The 18,172-nt window shown below is 40.4% G+C and overlaps 1 protein-coding gene across 8 annotated transcripts in view; it reads left to right on the top strand.

The window, feature by feature from the left end:
- Positions 1 to 18,172, top strand: part of ADD1 (adducin 1) — a 113,304-nt gene that overhangs the window by 56,823 nt on the left and 38,309 nt on the right. For all 8 annotated transcript variants that reach the window (XM_019552668.1, XM_019552671.1, XM_019552672.1 and 5 more), the window contains exons 2-6: positions 5,587 to 5,799; positions 7,720 to 7,882; positions 9,706 to 9,857; positions 14,784 to 14,864; positions 17,813 to 17,962. In XM_019552668.1, coding sequence (XP_019408213.1) covers positions 5,605 to 5,799; positions 7,720 to 7,882; positions 9,706 to 9,857; positions 14,784 to 14,864; positions 17,813 to 17,962 — 741 coding nt within the window. In that variant the 5' untranslated portion in view covers positions 5,587 to 5,604. The remainder of the gene's footprint in view (positions 1 to 5,586; positions 5,800 to 7,719; positions 7,883 to 9,705; positions 9,858 to 14,783; positions 14,865 to 17,812; positions 17,963 to 18,172) is intronic.

Genomic DNA, 18,172 nt, shown 5'->3' on the forward strand with positions numbered 1-18,172 from the left:
CTGGGGGAACATTTGTTCACCAGAGCACCCCAAGGAATGCCGAGGTCGAACAGTCATAAACTCCTGCAAGACCGTTTCAGGCTGGACATAAGGAAGAATATCTTTATTGTCCTAGCCCACAAGGTCTGGAACAGTCTGCCATTGGAGGTGGTTCAAGCACCTACATCGAACACCTTCAGGAGCAAATTGGATTCTTATCTTGCTGGGATCCTATGACCCCAGCTGACTTCCTGCCCTTCGGGTGGGGGACTGAACTCAATGATCTTCCAAGGTCCCTTCTAACCCTTAAAAAAAAAACAAAAAACAAAACCTTAAAGTTCTTCATTTAATTGAAACCATTTCCCTTCCTTCTTCATTTCCATCTACCAACCTTTACACCAGGACTGTCCAACTTTAGACTGGCCAGGGGCACATAGTCTGGGCCAAATGCTGTGCACAGTCCCTGCTGCTGCCACTCGGTGAATGAGCCTCCAATCCCTCCCCCTGCTGCCAGGAGTCCCCCGCCTTTCCCCTGCTGTCACCACAGAGGCAAGTCTCCTACCCCATGAGCAGTAAAAGTCCTGTCCCCCTGCCATGTGATTCCACACACACATGCAGACACATGTCTATGCAAATGCAACCTGCTGGTGCTGCTGTGTGGGTCCCCTCCGGCCATGTTTCCCTGCTCCAGAGAGCAGCAGCAAGAGTGACGAGGGGAATGACAGCCATGTGGGAGCCTGTGGGCTGCTTGTTAATCCCTCGTGGGCTGCCAGTTACAGCCCTGCTTTACACCATTTCCTATTCTAGTACATCTGCCACTACTGCATATCATGTGGGCTGGCTAACTTCTGCCTTGGGTAAGATCTTTAGGATCTTGCAAATTGTGCTACTGCTCCAGTTAAAAAGGGAGATTCTTAAATTGAAAAATATTGTTAAAAATCACAGGAACGTAGGGCTGGAAGGAACCTCAGGAGATCTAGTCTAAGCTGACAACCTTTTACCAGCATGGGCCACAGCTTGTGACCCTTCTAGCTTCTTTGGTTGTCCCTGCTCTATGCAGAAGGCCATTCTATTATTCTCCTAATGTAGTCTCAGCTGAAAAAGCATGCCAGGACAAACTGGTGATCAGCAGTTGAGTGGCTGATTTGGCTGTAATGGTGAGCAGCCCTCAGCCAGACCATGGATGGCTGAAGCAAGCACAACAGTTTGGACAGCTGAGTCTTAGTGTACCATTAATACATCAGGCCACATCCAGTCTATTTGCAGGCTGACCCTAGTATTAAACAACCCCCTGCTCAAGACAGGCTAAACCAGGGGTGGGCAATTATTTCGGGCAGAGGGCCACTTACTGAGTTTTGGCAAACAATTGAGGGCCACATGACAGGCAAATAATAATTTTCTAAAGTTTTTAGGGGCCCCGTGAGCAGGATAGAAGGGCCTGGTGGGCCGCATCTGGCCCCCGGTCTTCATTTTGGCCACCTCTGGGCTAAACTCTCCTTGTTAAATGTTTTAACCTGCTCTCAGGAACTTCCAAGGATGGATGTTGCACAGCCTCTCTGTATAGCCTGTTCCAGTGCTCAGCTTCCCTCAGTGAGAGAGTTCTGCCTACTATCCAACCTACATTTCCTTTGCACGAATTTAAGACTGTTGCCCCTTGCAGCTGCAAAGAATAGTCTTATCTCCATTCCTCATGTAACCACCTTTCAAATATTTGAGGACTGTTATCAAGTCCCTCTTCAGTCTTCTCTTCCCTAGACTAGGTTATTCCTGTTATTTTAACCATTTAGCTTTAAATCCTGTTTCCTAGACCTCTGATTATTTTTGTTGCTGTATTGAATTTTTTCCAATTTGTCTACATTTTGAAGCATGGATCCCTAACATGGACAAAGTACTCTGGGTGTGAGGGCCTTATCAGTGCCAAATTAAGCAGAAGAATCCCTCCCCTTGACTTGCAAGTGACACTCCTGTTAACATAGCTCAGCGTGGTATTGGGGGGTCAGGTTCTATGTGAGGTCCAGTACTTTTTCTGCAGTAATGCACTGTAGCCAGTCATTTCCACAGCCACTTTTTGTGCATGTAATTGTTCCATCCAAAGTGCATGGCTTTGCCCTTGTCCTTATGAATTTCATTCGATGGATTTCAGAGACTTTCTCTAATTTTTCAAGGTCATAATCAATACCTTCCAGAGTGCCTGCAACTCTGCCCAACTTGGTGTCATCTGCACATTTTTTAAGTGTATGCTCAATCCCATCCTCCAGATCATTAATGAAGATACTGTATTTTGTCACATGCAGCATGTCCCAAAATAAGATACTTTTTTTTCCCAAAGTGTTAATGAAGAAAAAGTTTTTTTCCTTGAAAATACAGGAAGTAGCAGTAACTGAGTAGAAGCTTCTGTAACTGGCAGGACTGGTGGTTCTGTTCTGTTACATGTACCTGCCCTTTACGTGGGCTTCTGCTTGGAGACCAAAAACTGTTATGATAAATTTCATCTGCTCTCATTCCTATAGTGGTATATAGTTTGCTCAGATACAGACCACCTGAGGGAGGAAGGAGATTTAGTTCCTGAAAGCACATTTAATATCTTTCCCAGTTATATAGTTCATCCAATAAAGTGTATTACCGAGCATATCCGGATTACTGTTCAAAAGCATTCAGTGGTACCTCCTTCCAACGCCATAAAGTCAGGTTTTTTTACAGCTTGTGTATGAAAATGGTCTTGGTATAAAGGTAATTTGAAAGCTGTCTTCAAAGATCATCTTCCTGCCAGGTTTCAGTTTTGCTGTCAGAGTCCTACGACAGCACTGGAGCAAGTGCACCAGCAGAAGCTGCTCGTAGCTGCCACAGGCGTATTCTGTGAGTTCTGCAGGCTCCAAGTACAGTTAGTTCTGCCGTACCACTGGGGCTCTTCCAGTTTTCAGCACTGAAGCTGTACAGGATGCTCATGCCCTCTTTCTTGGGCAGTCACAGATTAAAGCATGTATGTGAGTGGCTTATCATTTCACTTCAATTTTTTTTCCTTCCCTCCCTTCCTTCTTGAGAGAAAACAGCAGCTACATTTCTTCTTGTCCTCATAAAGGATACCAGTTTTCATAGTGCCCTGTACCTGCACACACCCCTTCCTGCAAAGGGGTCAGAAATAAAGGTTCTTGGTATCAAACCTCCTCTCTTAAAAAAAAAAACAAACCAAAAACGAAACCCACAAAGTAATGTCAACTCTTGGCCTGCTTTCTTCAGGGTGGATAATAATTAGTCTGTTTTATTTCAGTCAGTTTTGTAATGTAAATATATTATTCTTAAAAAGCTATGTAAAATTATGACATAGTAATGCCTATATTATGATCTATTTGAATAAATAAAAATATGAACCAATACATATTTGCTTGGAATTTTTAAAAGAAATTCAAGCCACTGAATCGCTAATTAATCATCTGGAACTAGTTTTTTCCAGCAAGGGTAAAGAAAATCTTTTCTTCATTCAGTTCATGTAATTCAAGTTATTGACTAGTTCACTCAAATTTGAGAAATTATTTGGGATTTTATTATTTAACAAGGTAATTTTATTTTGCTAATCAAAAATTCATTTTACGCTTTTCTAACGAAATTCCAAATAAAATTTGAGACCAATAAGAACAAAATGAGACAAAGGAAAAGTATAATTTAGTTATTTTCAGATAAATTCATGTTAAGGTGTATAACCAGTGTGATAAAGATGCATAGTTGTAGTCGATTATTCTAGTCAGAAAAAGAAGTGTTCAGTTCAGTAAGAAGAGTCTGTTTATCAGCATGTTTCCATGATTATCAACATTTGTTTAAGAGAAATAAATAGAAAATATAAATGTGTATACCAAGGTTTTTGCTTAAGGTTTTCTGCTTGATGATTTAAATTATGATTATGTTTTAAATTATTCCACCTTACTTGCCTGCATCTCTTTCTATTAAAAGGGCAGCATTTTTCTGCTCCTTTTTCTCCCTTTCTTTAGGGAAAATAATAGTAGGTCCTGTTACCCTGGGTTTTTTTGGGGTGGGAGGCAGAATCTCTGCCTGAAATCGGGGGTTTCAAGCATTGAATATGTTGACTGTATTATAATTGTGACATTCTACTGATTAACATGAGCTATTATTCATCAAACATCTGCTTTGCAACTGTGGAATCTACAGTATGTAGTGATTTCTTTTAAAAAGTTGCTTTGTCCAGTTTTATAGATAGGTAGAGGAAAACCGGGCACTGCTTCTCGAAAAAGCTTAGATTTAGACTTGATAGACATTGCAATGCAAATAACATTATAGGCTAGACAGTCAGGTATTGGAGGGTCCGGTTTCAGGAATGCTTCAGAGTTGATTTTATTTAACTGGCTTTCAGGAAATCTCTCCGGAAGTGTTTTCAGAAGGGATTTGAATGAAGGTTGTGATGTTGTTATATACAGGCAATCTATGTAATATTGAGGTGGCAGGCTGGGTGTAAAAGGAAATGGGTGGGGTGAGCAGCATCAACTAAACTTTCATGCTTTGTCAAGTGTGCCTATAGTCACTGTGTTACCCTGGACAATCTTAGATAAATCTCAAGGTATTTTTCACACACACCCTCCCTCCAAGTACCAGCTTTTCAGAAAAGCACTCTAATGCTGTAGTGAAGGCTTCTGTTACAAGCCCAAAATAACTACAGTTCTGTGAAAAGCAAATAATACCAGATTTTCACATTTGTATTTTTGGATATATTTTCTTAAATTATTTTGAGAGTTATTACTGTTTTGTGGTATGTTAACTCTTCAGTGTTAGCAAGAATATGCAGTATAGTTTTAATGATTCTTGAGTTTCAAATGAATTAAATCAAGTTTTTATAAAGTTGTATTAAATACGATGTTCACTTTACCCTTGAAGAAGTCAGACCAGGGCATTTTGGAGACTTTAAAGATGCTGAGCTCCAGTATCTAAATAATTTCAGTAGGATTCATAGGAGCTCTGTACTTCTGAAAACAACTTCTGATTTTTAGTAATTGTTTGTATAAAAGGCTGTAATTATACAATAACAATTTGCTGTGATCATATAGCTCCAAGAGCTACTTTACCCTATTCAGACATACACCCATTTAAAAATGATGCATTTTTAAGTAAAGTATGCTTTTGGGCTTTTGAATCTGAGTTTCATTTTACTTTAGAGTGTGTACTTTTCCCACATGGGGGAAAAAAAAGAAAACTCTTTAAGCTTGTAAACTGTTGTACTTTAAAATGTCATCTCATAGTTTGATGCTGTTGGAACAGGACTATACTAACACGTGCTGCTAAAAGAAATCCTCATGAGTAATTTCTGTTTGACAATAGTATGAAATAATTTTTCCAGTACATTGTCAGTTCTTCAGTAAACTTCATTTAAATTGTTAAATATAAACCATTATATTTCATGTGTCTTTTAAATATGTGCATTTACCAAGTCTGCTATCTAACTGTACAACCGTGACTTGTGCACTGTGCAGTCCAGAATCATTTTGTTCTTTTCTTCCTTTAACATAACAAATGCATAAGTGAACACAGATGTTTATTGCTGTTTCGGCTTGTTTAATCATGCATTGCTATTTATAATTTCCCTTTCATTTGATTTTTCTGTAGGACCCTTAAAAGTGTGCTATGAATGGTGATTCTGGTGCAGCGGTGGTGACTTCACCACCCCCAACAACAGCCCCTCATAAGGAGAGGTATTTTGATCGAGTTGATGAGAATAACCCAGAGTACTTGCGAGAGAGGAATATGGCACCTGACCTTCGTCAAGATTTCAACATGATGGAACAAAAGAAGAGAGTCTCCATGATTCTGCAAAGCCCAGTAAGAAAATGCAGTGACTGTCTTGAGAGAGAGAGAGATTATATTCTTTAAATTACACCACAACGTGTTTCACACTTTTGTAGAAATTTGAGAGGCCTAAGGCTTTTTTTGATAATCTAGTCTGTCTCCCTGTCCATTTAAAAGTGTTCTTTGTAGTATAATTTCTTGTTTGTTATCCAGTATAATCTTGATTGTTGCAAGTGACTTGTTGCAGTATAATCTTGATTGTTGCTGAGACAGTGGCTGCCTACAAACAATCATTTTCACCACTGAAAATGATTCAGGAAGAGGGAACTTTACAATATCCCCTCTTGTCCAAGCATTCAGCCTGCAACTGCCCCCTATCTCCTGCTTCTTATGCCTTTCCAAGACCAGAGTGATCGCAATTTAGGGAAAATGTTGGCTGTTCCAGTCTTCCCCTTCTTGGGGGACCTGGAGCAGCTGGGTGCACAAAGCAGGCAGGGATCTAATGGCACTCCTTCCTGCTCAGCTCCTGGTGCCAGGGACTTTTGGTTTTTGAGGAGCTAGTGTGGAGGCAGCTGCTCCTCCCTTCCTCTCCTGGTCTACAGGAGATGTGGGAGCAGCTGCCCCCCATGTCTTCACCTGATCTCTGGGAGGCACAGCAGTCTCATTCTTGTGGGAAAGTTTCTTCCAGGAGTGACTTCTAGCTGGTTGGAGTTTGAGCTGCCATTTGGAACTCTTGGAACTGCTGTTTTTGTTCCAGATGAAAGAGCTGGAACATCTGTATGCTCATGGTTTCTACTGGGAGAACAGCAATTCTCCCAGGAAAAAGGAGCATCTTTACATGGCCATTGCCACACACTCACTGTGGGTTAAATACCAAACAGAAGTCTTCCTCACTTTCTTCATAATTTCATCCTTTACTCCTGCTTGAATTTCTGTTCTTCCGTTTTAAATATCTCCTTTCTTATTAGTGTTTGCATCAGATAATTGATAACTATTACAGCTCTTTAATGGTTGTTTAACCAGGCCAGAAATATTTTTTCTGCTTAATTTGCCCTGTCCCTTATAACTTGGCATGTGCAATAGACTTATTCTGAACGGATAGCCAGGGGCTAAAATGTGATTGATTTAAAATTTGTGGTATTTAGAGATGTTTCCTTGATGAAATGCAAGCTCTTTGCTAAAATGGCATTCCTTTCTTTCTGCAGTTTAGTCATTGCATAACTACTGAGTGGGTTTCGAGAGAAAACCTTTTGTGAAATGTCTTTATTAAAAAGAATCGGGATGCACATTTGTGATGTTTTAATTATGGTTGTCACCTTTCAGATGGGCAGCAGCCGTATTGTACTGATCTGCCTGCTAACACCACTGTTCTAATTCATTCCACCGCCTCCTAAGCTTTTTCTTTCCACTTCATGTCTTACCAATCTCCTTCCCAAATGAGGAATAGAAATAATAGTAACAGTCGTGGGAAACTTCTTGTGCCAGAAAAAGGAAAAAAACTGCAAACAAACCATAAAAACTAGAGTGTAGGCACAGCCTTAGATACGAGTGACTATTTTCTTCTCTGTTCTTAGATGCCTTAATGGTTCCTAGTACTCCCCCCCTTCTCTTTGAGACTTCTCAAGGTGATTGCATCTCCTGCCTGTTGTTCCAGGAAAGCTTCTCATAAGCATGTCAGAATTTCCCTAGTACCTAAAGTGAATTTTCCAAATTCATATAACCCCTTGGATGCCCCAAATCTCATGTAATCTGGAATTTCAAAGAACAGAGTTTTAAAAGCAGCAGCACAGGCCCAGTAATTTTGCCTCCGCTTTGACTGTAGGCAAGAACTGGGAAGGTGTACACAAGGCTTTCATCTGAGGAGTGCTAAAAAAGAGGCAAGGGAAAGAGTGTGAGTAGTTTTAAGTTCTTCAGCTATATCATATTTAACAACTTGCAATATTTTATTGGTAGGCATTTTGTGAAGAGTTGGAATCCATGATCCAGGAGCAGTTTAAGAAAGGAAAGAACCCAACAGGCTTATTGGCTTTACAGCAGATCGCAGATTTCATGACAACTAATGTACCAAATGTGTATCCAGCGGCACCCCAAGGTGGAATGGCTGCCTTAAACATGAGTGAGTGTACACTGGTCACTTCTAATAGAGAGTCTGTAGTTCTGTAATGGTATTTGAATTATTCTTAAGAACATATGAAGTGAAGGCATAGTTCTGTGAAGAAGCTGAAATGCCATCCATTTTGTTCAAAGGGATCTTGTAAAAAATAAAACAAGTTAATTAACTGTAAATGCTGGAACAACATGAAATATGGGGATTCACATGCATTTTCTATATTAAAAGCCCTTTTAAGCATGACATATTAATTGAAAAATATCCTCTTGCTAATAAATCTACAGTATATTTGGATAATGCTGTCAATGTTTAAATGTTTTCCAAATGGACTATCCAATGGAAAGTGAAATGCTCGTTATCAATGGTCCAGTTAGCAAAGGCTAGGAAGTTATACCCCTTGTGAAAGTAATTATTTTTGCCCTTTACACTGTCTTTGGTTTTCTTCTTTCAGTAAGAGCTGCAGGAAGGCAAGGCATATATCATCTATAGCCAACAGTGTTTTCTTTCTCTTGTTTACAGAGTTTAATTATGTTCACAAATGTTTTAAAGTGGAATTATATTTGGGAGTTGCTTGATTGAGCAGCGTAGCCAGGGTTTTGGTTTGTTTCTGAAACACATTTTTAAGGTCCTTGCAACATTGCAAAATGGAGCTGTATGTTTAGGGTCATGTCACACTAAATTGTTTTGTACAGTTCTAACTGCAGTTTAGTAGCATCCAAATAAAGTTTGGCATAATCCTTCCTCCTCCGAGCGAGCACACTTATTTCTAGTAAGCCAGTATGATTCGGAATCAAATTAAATGAACAGTTGCTGATTTCCAGGCATACAACAAGTTTTTCCGTTTGACAAAGTGATATATAAGTGCTTATATTTTCCAATGTCAACCTAGATTTTTGTTTTGGAGGAATTTGTTCCATTTCTAAGGTTTGAATTTGAGACACTGACAAAATACTATGTACATGGGGGTGGGCTAAGTCCAGCCCACAGGCTAGATAGGGCCCACAGCAGACTCCATTTCCCAGCAGCCCCTTCGGCAACGGCTTTTTCTGGCTGCCACCACCAGACCCAACCCCACTGCCTTGACACCCCAGCCTACCCACCCCACATCCACCACCAGGGGCAGAACCGGGTAGCTGAGATGGGCCTGTGGCTGGGAGTGAGATGGGCAGGCAGGGGAAGGAAGACCCTGGGATCTTGGGGCAGACCAGTGCCGGGACAGAGCCATGATTCATTGCCAGCACATCCCTGCTATGAGCATAGATTGGGCATGCAGGAAGCAGATCGCGGTTCTGTCCTGGCTTTGGCCCTGCGCGGTCGCTGCCTCAAGATCCCTACCTCAGTCCTGGAGCAGCTCTGCTACCTGTCTGTGCCACTCTGGGCTGGTCTCCATGGAGCCCCCAGGAGCAGTGTGGCCATGATTGTGCAGGGGCAGGTCCAGGACAGAGCCCCGGTTCTTTGGTCCCATGCTGTCACAGCCCCACCGCTCTCTGGGAAATGGAGTCTGGCCACTGGCTGGATCTGCCATTTTGCCCACCTCTGAAGTACATGATGTTGGTGCCATCTTCATATTTTTGGGAAGCAAGCTAATGGTAGTTTGACTATACAAGGAATAAGTCACCTTCTCAAATATGTTACTATTGTGAAGTGTGAAAATAGAAGAATAATGGCTTGCTGGTAACTAGACTGTAGCACAAATTTCTTTTGGTCATCCAAACAACAAAGCAACAGCATTACAAGAACAATCACTGTTTTTTATGCTATGTTATGTTTTAATTGCTGTAATCACCACATGATTTCCATATGCTTTTTCTTCTCTTTTTCACATTCAGGTCTTGGCATGGTGACACCAGTGAATGACCTCAGAGGGTCAGATTCAATTGCTTATGAGAAAGGGGAGAAGTTATTGCGATGTAAATTGGCAGCTTTCTACAGATTAGCAGATCTCTTTGGGTGGTCACAGCTTATTTACAATCATATAACAGTGAGTATTGGATCAACAGATAACTAAACAATTTCCCCATACATAAGGGGAAAGTATATCTGTCACTAGTTTAAAACAGAAGTGAAGTGGTGTTGAAAGCGGTAGAATAGTGAAGAGATTCATCAGTGCATCTCAAGAATTAAGAATAGAACAACTTGGAAGTCAGCCAGTTTATCCTGAATAGAGTCTTAAGAGACTGTACACGAAAGGCCTCATGATGAAAAAAGGTTTTTGAAAGCTCAAGCTTGTAGTGTCTTAAATTAATGGATAATTTTATTTGCAATTCTGTAAAGTAATTTTTTAGGGCTCTCTTTCAGTGTAATAAAATGTCTGTTTTATTAGGCATTCAATTAAATATTATTGAAAATGCTGAAAATTCCTGTAAATTCTTGTAACCCTTTATGAGAACCAGAAAACCCTGGTACCTTTGATCTTAAAACAGTGGGACTACTTAGCTTATTATTCTGTGCCAGCTATCTCCATTGTGACTGAATGAGTAATTACTGGCATCTGTTGTGATAATTCTTGACAGAATGACTAGCAGGGCAGGAAAGTTTCATATGTCAGATGAGGAACCAACATGAATATCATGAATAAAGCCACAGCTGTAGTGGACAACCTAGTCTATTGTCTTTATAACAGAACTGAATTGTTTGTGGGTTTTCCAAATATCTAAGTTGTTGGGGGGCTTTTGTGTGCTACAGAGGTGGTCCTTAAAATGTTTTAATTTGCTTTAAAAACTGTTTTTACTATTTTAAATAATAATAATGACTTAATTACTAACAGTCATTTATTTACTTGATAATCCAAAATATTTAATGAACAGAAGGCAGGGCAGCATGGCACCTTATAGACCAACTTATTCAGAGACGTATGAGCTTTCTACTTATGAACAGACTCGCAGAGAGCAGGGATACCAAATGGAAAGGAATAAATTAATTTAAATTCAAAGAATAGGCAAAGGGAAGGAAAAACTGAGAGGCAAAGGTGGGTTAAAGAGGTCAAAAGGGAAGAATGAAGTAGTTAACTCATTGAAGGACAGAGGAGTTACCAAAGACAGTGGACAGCTTTAGTGGACACTTTACAGAAAAAAATAGTAATCTATACCTGCGTCACTTCTCATAGATGAGAAGAAATTTGAATGAGATGAAAAGGAAACTTAGAAAACAGGTTTGGGGACAGGTTTGGGGATGGGTTTCTAAGCAGACAGTTCAGTCTTAGAAGAAGGTGTGAATACACTTGTGAAAATACATACAGAGGTATGTCTCTGAAAGCTGACATCACTGTTGGAAATGTGAGTATGTAAAGAAGCCTATGGTAAAAAGGCAGGCATGGGCTGCATCAGGTAGGCTCTCTGAAATAATGACAAAATGTTTTGTGGTTAGTCTATAATGGAATGATGAACCAGTGAAGTGGGGAGCACTGTGAAAGAAACTGGCACTTGCAGGTGTGATAATGTTTTGAATGGATTGTAGAGATTTAGGGAGTGTTAGAAGATCCTAGAAAAAAGAGGTGCAGCAACTGAAACAAAATAGAATTCTCACTTGGAAGAATTTGACTATCGGCACAAAAAGAAACAGGCAAAATTTTAGAAGGGTGCAGGGATAAAACAGGACTTAACCAATGCCTAGAAGGGATGTGAAAGAAGAGGAAAGGGTAGATCATAATCCCCCATTTGTGAAGAGGATGGGTTTGTTTTCAGCCACAGCCGCAAATAGAATAGTGGGTTTTATTTAAATGAAAAATTTTTCATTTTTTGCTATGCCAAGCAGGAGATGACACCAAATCATCCAAGTATCTATGTCTGAGTATAATAAATCTCATTAAGACTTATCAGTGCATTCTAGGGCAAAATTGGCAACATTTTAAAGGAAATTTGCCCAATATAGAATTGCTTATGTGTTACTTTACCGTAAAAATTTTAAAGCCTTTCGGATGGGATGTGAGGTCAGTGGGTGAGACGATGTGCATATTGTCAGTTCTGAGTTGATGTGTCATAAGGATATGCTTGCACCTAGTTTCACATATCTGTGGCAGCATTTTTAAAGCTTTCAGGCTGTGACATCCCAAGGATCTCATCCCCCTCTTAGGAGAAAAGCCAAACAATTATTTTTTACTTGTTGTTTTGTTTACTTGGAACTTGGCAAAACAGGAGCCTATTTTACTGGGTTCTAAGTAAAAAATAACCTTTGGGTAGAAAAACTAACCAAGCTGCTTGTGATCATTTGTTATTTTGAGAGAGGCATTTCTGCAAGTCATTATACTGTAGATTTTTTCAGATGTCTGCATCAGATTATTCCTGGCAATAATTCAGTAGACAAATATTGTGACAGTGGGTGAGAAATGTTGCATTCTGTAATAGTGTATGTTCAGACCATAGTACAATGTATTTATTTATATATTGAAATAATTAAAATTGGCATACATTCACTGTAGATTAATGAGTTGAAATACTTGTAGGAATCAGGTTACTTACTTGGTACTTGGTACTTCAGTATTAAGCTGGTAATTGTGGTGGGGTTAATAACAGCAGTAAGCCACTCCATGGCCAGCGCTAGGAGACTGCTAATATGCCTTATGGTATGTACTAGCAATTATAATACTTCAGAAGTGCTTTTAACCAACGTGTACAAACTGTCTCACTGGAATAAACTATGCGAGGCCTGAAGGAGTATATAACATTGCTGATTTTGAAACTTTATTGAATGTTAATAAATGTTTATCCTTTCTTCATGGAAAGCTAATTTGCATCAGGAGTGTTTAAAAAAAACACCTAAAAAAAAAAACCAGCCAGGAAAATGTACCAAGTGCCTCTTCTCTAATTTAGTCTTACTATTTCCACTTCAGATTCAACCTTTTAATTTCTGTTGAGCTTTTCTTTTGCCTGCTTCCCACTCCTTTTCTAGCAGTTCCTTACTGTCAGCTGGCATGTTTGAAAGTTAGCTTTTCAGTTTAAAATCACAAATGGAAGGAAAGTTGCTTGTGTCCCCAGTAGAGGTTTTAATAGAAAAGCTGTTAAGAATGCTGCCAGCCATCTGTGAGAGGCTGCTATGGAGGCAGTTCTGCATGTAACCGATTCCTTTCTGAAGACACAGGCCTGTCTTTGCCTGTTTGCTTTAACTGAAGCACATGCCTACCTCCTGGCTGTGGTTCCAGAGCCCATATCTGGGAAAGAAGTCAATTACTTACATTTTTATGTATGGTCTTTTTGTCTTATGGGCCAGTATCGGAAGATATCACTTTAATTCTGACATCAAAGAGGAGATAACTCATGTTGCTGTGAACTGGCTCTCCCTTTACCTTTCAGCAAAATATTTCTTTGCATATAGGGTAAAACATGGACAACACAAGTTTTTAGTTCCAGAAGGTCAGTTGATTGGCTGCACTTTGCTTCTGAGTGACTGATGGCAATGTCAGTTGAAAGAAGCCAAATTTTTATTGCCACAATTCTTCTATCACTGTTTTCTATACCTCTTTTCAAATGAGAGGTGTGTGTGTGTGTATGTATTTCATCATCTGGACCAAAAGGATCTGGGAAAAAAGGGCACTTATTTCTTCAACCTGCTGGAATGAAGGAGAAAATTTTAGTTGGGCATACCCCAGTGTGCTGGGAAGGAATATTTTATGCTAATGCATTGGTTATTTCAGTAGATTTGAATATAAATCTGGTGTTTAAGTTGGCATGAATACACCTCTGATCTACAAAACAGAATAAATAAAATAAATGGAAATAAATTCTCACAGCAGTCTGAAATGGCCGGTTAGTCGCATTCACTCCTTTTCTTCTCCTATTGCAAGCAACAGCATAGGTTAAAGTAGCTAACTACAGGAGAGCCCTACAGTGGTAGTGATTTGAAGTCTACTTCCTCTGTTGTCTACTAGCTGGCTGGTAAAAGGGAAGGAAAGGCAACATTGGAAGCGTTTCATGGGCAGAGCATGAATAGGATGAGGAAATCCTGTACCTTCTAACATGGGGCAAATTTTGTAGAATACTAACACTGGGTTACAGTACTGCTTCTCTGATACTAGCCATCCCATACCTTATTAGACAAGCATTCTATCTATCCAGGTATTTATCTAGCTCTTGTTACTACGGGGACTTGAGCACCTTCTTAGCATCTTAATTACAGGCATTCCTTGGACTTACCACACAATTGGTTCCTGAAAGCCACATCTTAAGTTGAAACGTTGTAACTCAGAACTGATTTTCCCATAGGAAACAATGCTATAAATGGAGGATTAGTTCCTGAACCAAGGCCCAATACCCTGTTTTCACAAAATATAACCCAGAATTTGGTATTCAATCAATTATAGATGAGTAATATAGCTACATTCAAGTATTTATACTGTAAATAGCAATCATATTGATTTGGAAGGACTTCTTCAAGGTGACTTTGTTGGACTTTTTGAAGGGCTCTTAGTTGGACTTTTTGAAGGGTTCTTGACTGTAGTCTTCTCATAAGTCTTGGCTGCAGGTTTTTCTGGAGCCTTGTCTGCTTTCTTAAAGAAACTGTCCAAGGAAGTCTGGGTAAATGTTTTCCAGGGAGATGGGCGATGCAGCGAACTTGCTCGCTGGTGTGGCATCGAGTCGGATCAAGCGTTGCAAAGTTGAAACTGACATCAGAAAGTTGAAACGGGTGTCAATTTATAAATGTTGTAAGTGCAAAACATTGTAACTCAAAACGTTGCAAGTCGAGGACAGCCTGTACACTTCTCTCCTTTACTGACCTGAAGATCTATAATTGGCACCTCCCTTTTGGTCCTACTGGACATTGGTCCTATTAACAAAGCCATTCTAAATTAATACATTTTGTCAATTAGAGAAAATATGCAAGGCTACTTACTAATAATTGTAATTGTACTGTGTATTTTTGGTGCTTATAGTTCTTCATTGTAAAGTTTTAACTCTTACCATTGTGTTCTTAGGCCAGAGTAAATTCTGAACAAGAACATTTCCTCATTGTACCTTTTGGACTTCTTTATAGTGAGGTTACTGCATCCAGTCTGGTAAGCATGCTAAATTATTTTTATAACACCAGAAAGTGAACATAAAGTTTTTGAGTGCTTGTGTATATCTATGTCTGTGCTTATCTAGGTTATGTCATAGGGACTATGCTCTGATTAGGTTCTCTTTTATTGTGGTTGTATGGCAAGAATAGCTAAGTTGTGTGGTTCTTGAGTCAACCTAATGACTAAGGACCTACATAAATTGTGGTGAGACTAACCAGTTTTTGTGGGTTGGTCACATAATAAAAAGCAAATTTTACAGGTATTTCCTGGATGTGCTGTGCCAGCCCTGCCCCTTGGCGCTGATTGGCAGAGTGGCCTCAGTGGGAGAGAAGGGACGAGGGGTGCAGCTGCCATCTTGTTTGTTGGCTGTCCTTGCAGCCCTGCCCCTTGGCAGTGATTGGTGGAGAGGCCACAGCAGGGAGAGGAGAGACCAGGGGTGGCTGCCATCTTGTCTGCTGCCCTTCGTGCCACCCTTCCAGCCTACTCATTCCTTATGCCCCAGCAGGTTGCAAAGCCAGGCTGCAGCAGCGAGGACTGCTGGGGAGCCAGCATTTTATTTTTTAAGTTTTTTTAAGTCGACTTTGTGGACAATCCCGGATTTTGTGGTTTCCATGAAATTGTGAATTGAGTAGACCTCTATTTATGACGTACACCTGCTTCATAGTTAGTATCTTCATAGTGATTTCAACACATGAAATGTTATACTTTTGTTGCCTTTTAAACCTTTCTGAATTACAGAACCACAAAAGACTTGCTTTAATTAAACATATTTCCCTGTTCCAGATCTTTAAAAAAATGATCTAAGAGCAGGCCCAGATCTAACACATTGGGGCTGCAGTCATAGATAACCACAAACTGAAGTTGGCATGGTTGTGTCAAAGGAAATAACTTGGTTTTGGAAATAACTTTAGTCAACTGTGACTTTCAGAAACTGCTGGTAGGGAGGGTAATGAACAGAACTAGGAGAGTGAAGAAATTGCATCAAGTGAGAAGCTATTGCTGTTTCTTTCACCCTCATTTTCAGATGCTATCAGTTTCCTCCGCCTCCCCTGGGTAAGAAGCAAACGCGCCAGGGGAAACGTTGCCACCATGCCCCTGGGTGCGCTCCGTCCCAACCTACCTGCGTGTACCCCCAAAGATCTTTCTAAGTACCCCTGGGGGTACATATACCCCCAGTTATCAACCCCTGAACTAGATGTTATAAGCTGCACCATTTGTGTGCAGGAAAATGGTTTAGATCCATTTAAACACAGGAGTTGAAAATGGAACAAATGGGAACAGGGAGGCAGGGTATCAGCAACAGTTAAAGAAAACATGCCTTTACGAGACTGACTTGCTGGAAAATCAATCGTGTGCTAAAAATCTGTGGTTGCTGTGCGTTCCAGTACATCTAACAGGTGAGGATTTAATTGCATTTCATAATCAAGTAGGACCTAAGGCTATTAAGATTAAATAGCAAAGATAGTTCATTTTATAGAGAAAGAGCCTTCATACTTCAAACAAGGGTTTACCTGGCAATCAAAGATAAAAATAATTACGTTATCAAGCAAACAGTGGATCTGTGCCTGTAGCTAAGAAACAATGAGAAAGTATAAAAGAGAGAGGATTCAGATGATACTTTCCAGATCTGGTTAATTGGAGGAAGAAAGAGGGCCTAAAAAAAAAATTCCTGGAGCCAAATGTTAAAGGGGACTCTTTACTCAGGTAAATAAAAGGTAACCTGCAGAACAGTGAGTGGAAATAATCTTGGTCCTTTTCTTGCCCAAAAGAGGACTGAAAGGTGTTAATTTTACGGTTTTGTTTGGGTTTTGTTTTGTTTTTTTTAAATCTTTTCCATTAGAAGTATAGGTCCCATCTACGGTGAAAAGCTATATAATCAGTGAAGAATTAGTGGAAGTGGTGTCACAAGAAGCAAGGAAGTAAAAGCCAAACAACTTAGCAGAACAATTGATTCACATTTATACAATTGCTTATTAGTGGATTTAATTTCTTACAGGAATGTAATTAATATAGAAGGCATGTTTAGTGCTAATGTAAAAAAATCTTCAGTTCCTTATAATATATTCATCATAACATACTGTATTTATTTGATTCTGAGATGAGGCCATCTGCCCCACATTTAACATTGGTGGCGGGGAAAGCCCTTTGTCTAAGAATCACATACCAGGGTGTGGCAGGGGGCAGGCAGCTGGCAGCTGCTGTGGCTCCAGCTTCAGCCCCTGTTGGGGATCAGGGTCATGGCCGTAGCTGCAGCTGCTGTCTGCCTCTTCCTCCCGCCACCGCCTCTACACCCCGTCATCTCTCCCCTGCAGTGTCTTCTCCCCATCTCCCTTCCCCACCTGCCATGCAGCCTCTGCTGCCCTGCCTGCTCTTCTCCTTTCCACCCCCTAATCCTTGCTCCGCACCAGCAGGCTCTGTGCATGCTGCAGCTTGGGGCACTGAGCATGGCTCCAGCCTGACCCGGTAGCAGTGCCGCACAGCTGCTACACAAACTATGCTGAGGCTGTGCTCAGTGCCCCGGGCTAGAACAGGGACCGAACCTTTTGGAGCAAGCGTAAGGGGAGGCGAGGCGGGGAGCAGAGAGGCTGGGGGGAGGGGGAGCGGAGTGGGGAGGTGAGGCTGAAACTGTGGTGCAGGGGGACAGGTAGGTAGCAGGGAGCAAGACCTTCACCTCCCCACTCTCTGCCCCCCTCAGCTGTGGGGGGGATGAATTAAAGATAGTCCTCCAATAATTAGATTCTACATGTGGAAAATTTATAATAAATTTAGAAATTTTCCATGTATAGAATGTAATTATTAGGGGGTCATTTTACATTCAGGGTCACCTTAGATTCGAGTAAATATGGGACTTTTAAATACACTAGTAAGGAAAATGAATTAAAATATTTTGCAGGTTTGATGAATAATAATTCTTAAAATTTTCTATTTCAATCTGTCATTGTCAGGTTAAGATTAATATTCAAGGTGATGTTGTTGATCGTGGAAGCACTAATTTGGGTGTAAACCAAGCTGGTTTTACTTTGCACTCTGCAATTTATGCAGCTCGACCTGATGTTAAATGCATTGTTCATATTCACACACCAGCAGGGGCAGCGGTAAGCATTTCCTTTTAATGCAGCTTTTAAGAGAAATACGGTTGGTCCCATACAGTCAAATATATTTATTTATCTTATTTAAAACTTGGACGCTTTGAACCCATACTCATGTGAGTAATAGCCTCACGTGAACTTTAGTAATCACTGACCTACATGTGTGAGTATGGCTTACTCATGAGTGTTTCTAGAATTGGGTCCTACAGCAGCAAA

This window comes from Crocodylus porosus, unplaced genomic scaffold (assembly GCF_001723895.1).
Source record: "Crocodylus porosus isolate Cpor-Errol unplaced genomic scaffold, CroPor_comp1, whole genome shotgun sequence".
NCBI lineage: Eukaryota > Metazoa > Chordata > Crocodylia > Crocodylidae > Crocodylus > Crocodylus porosus.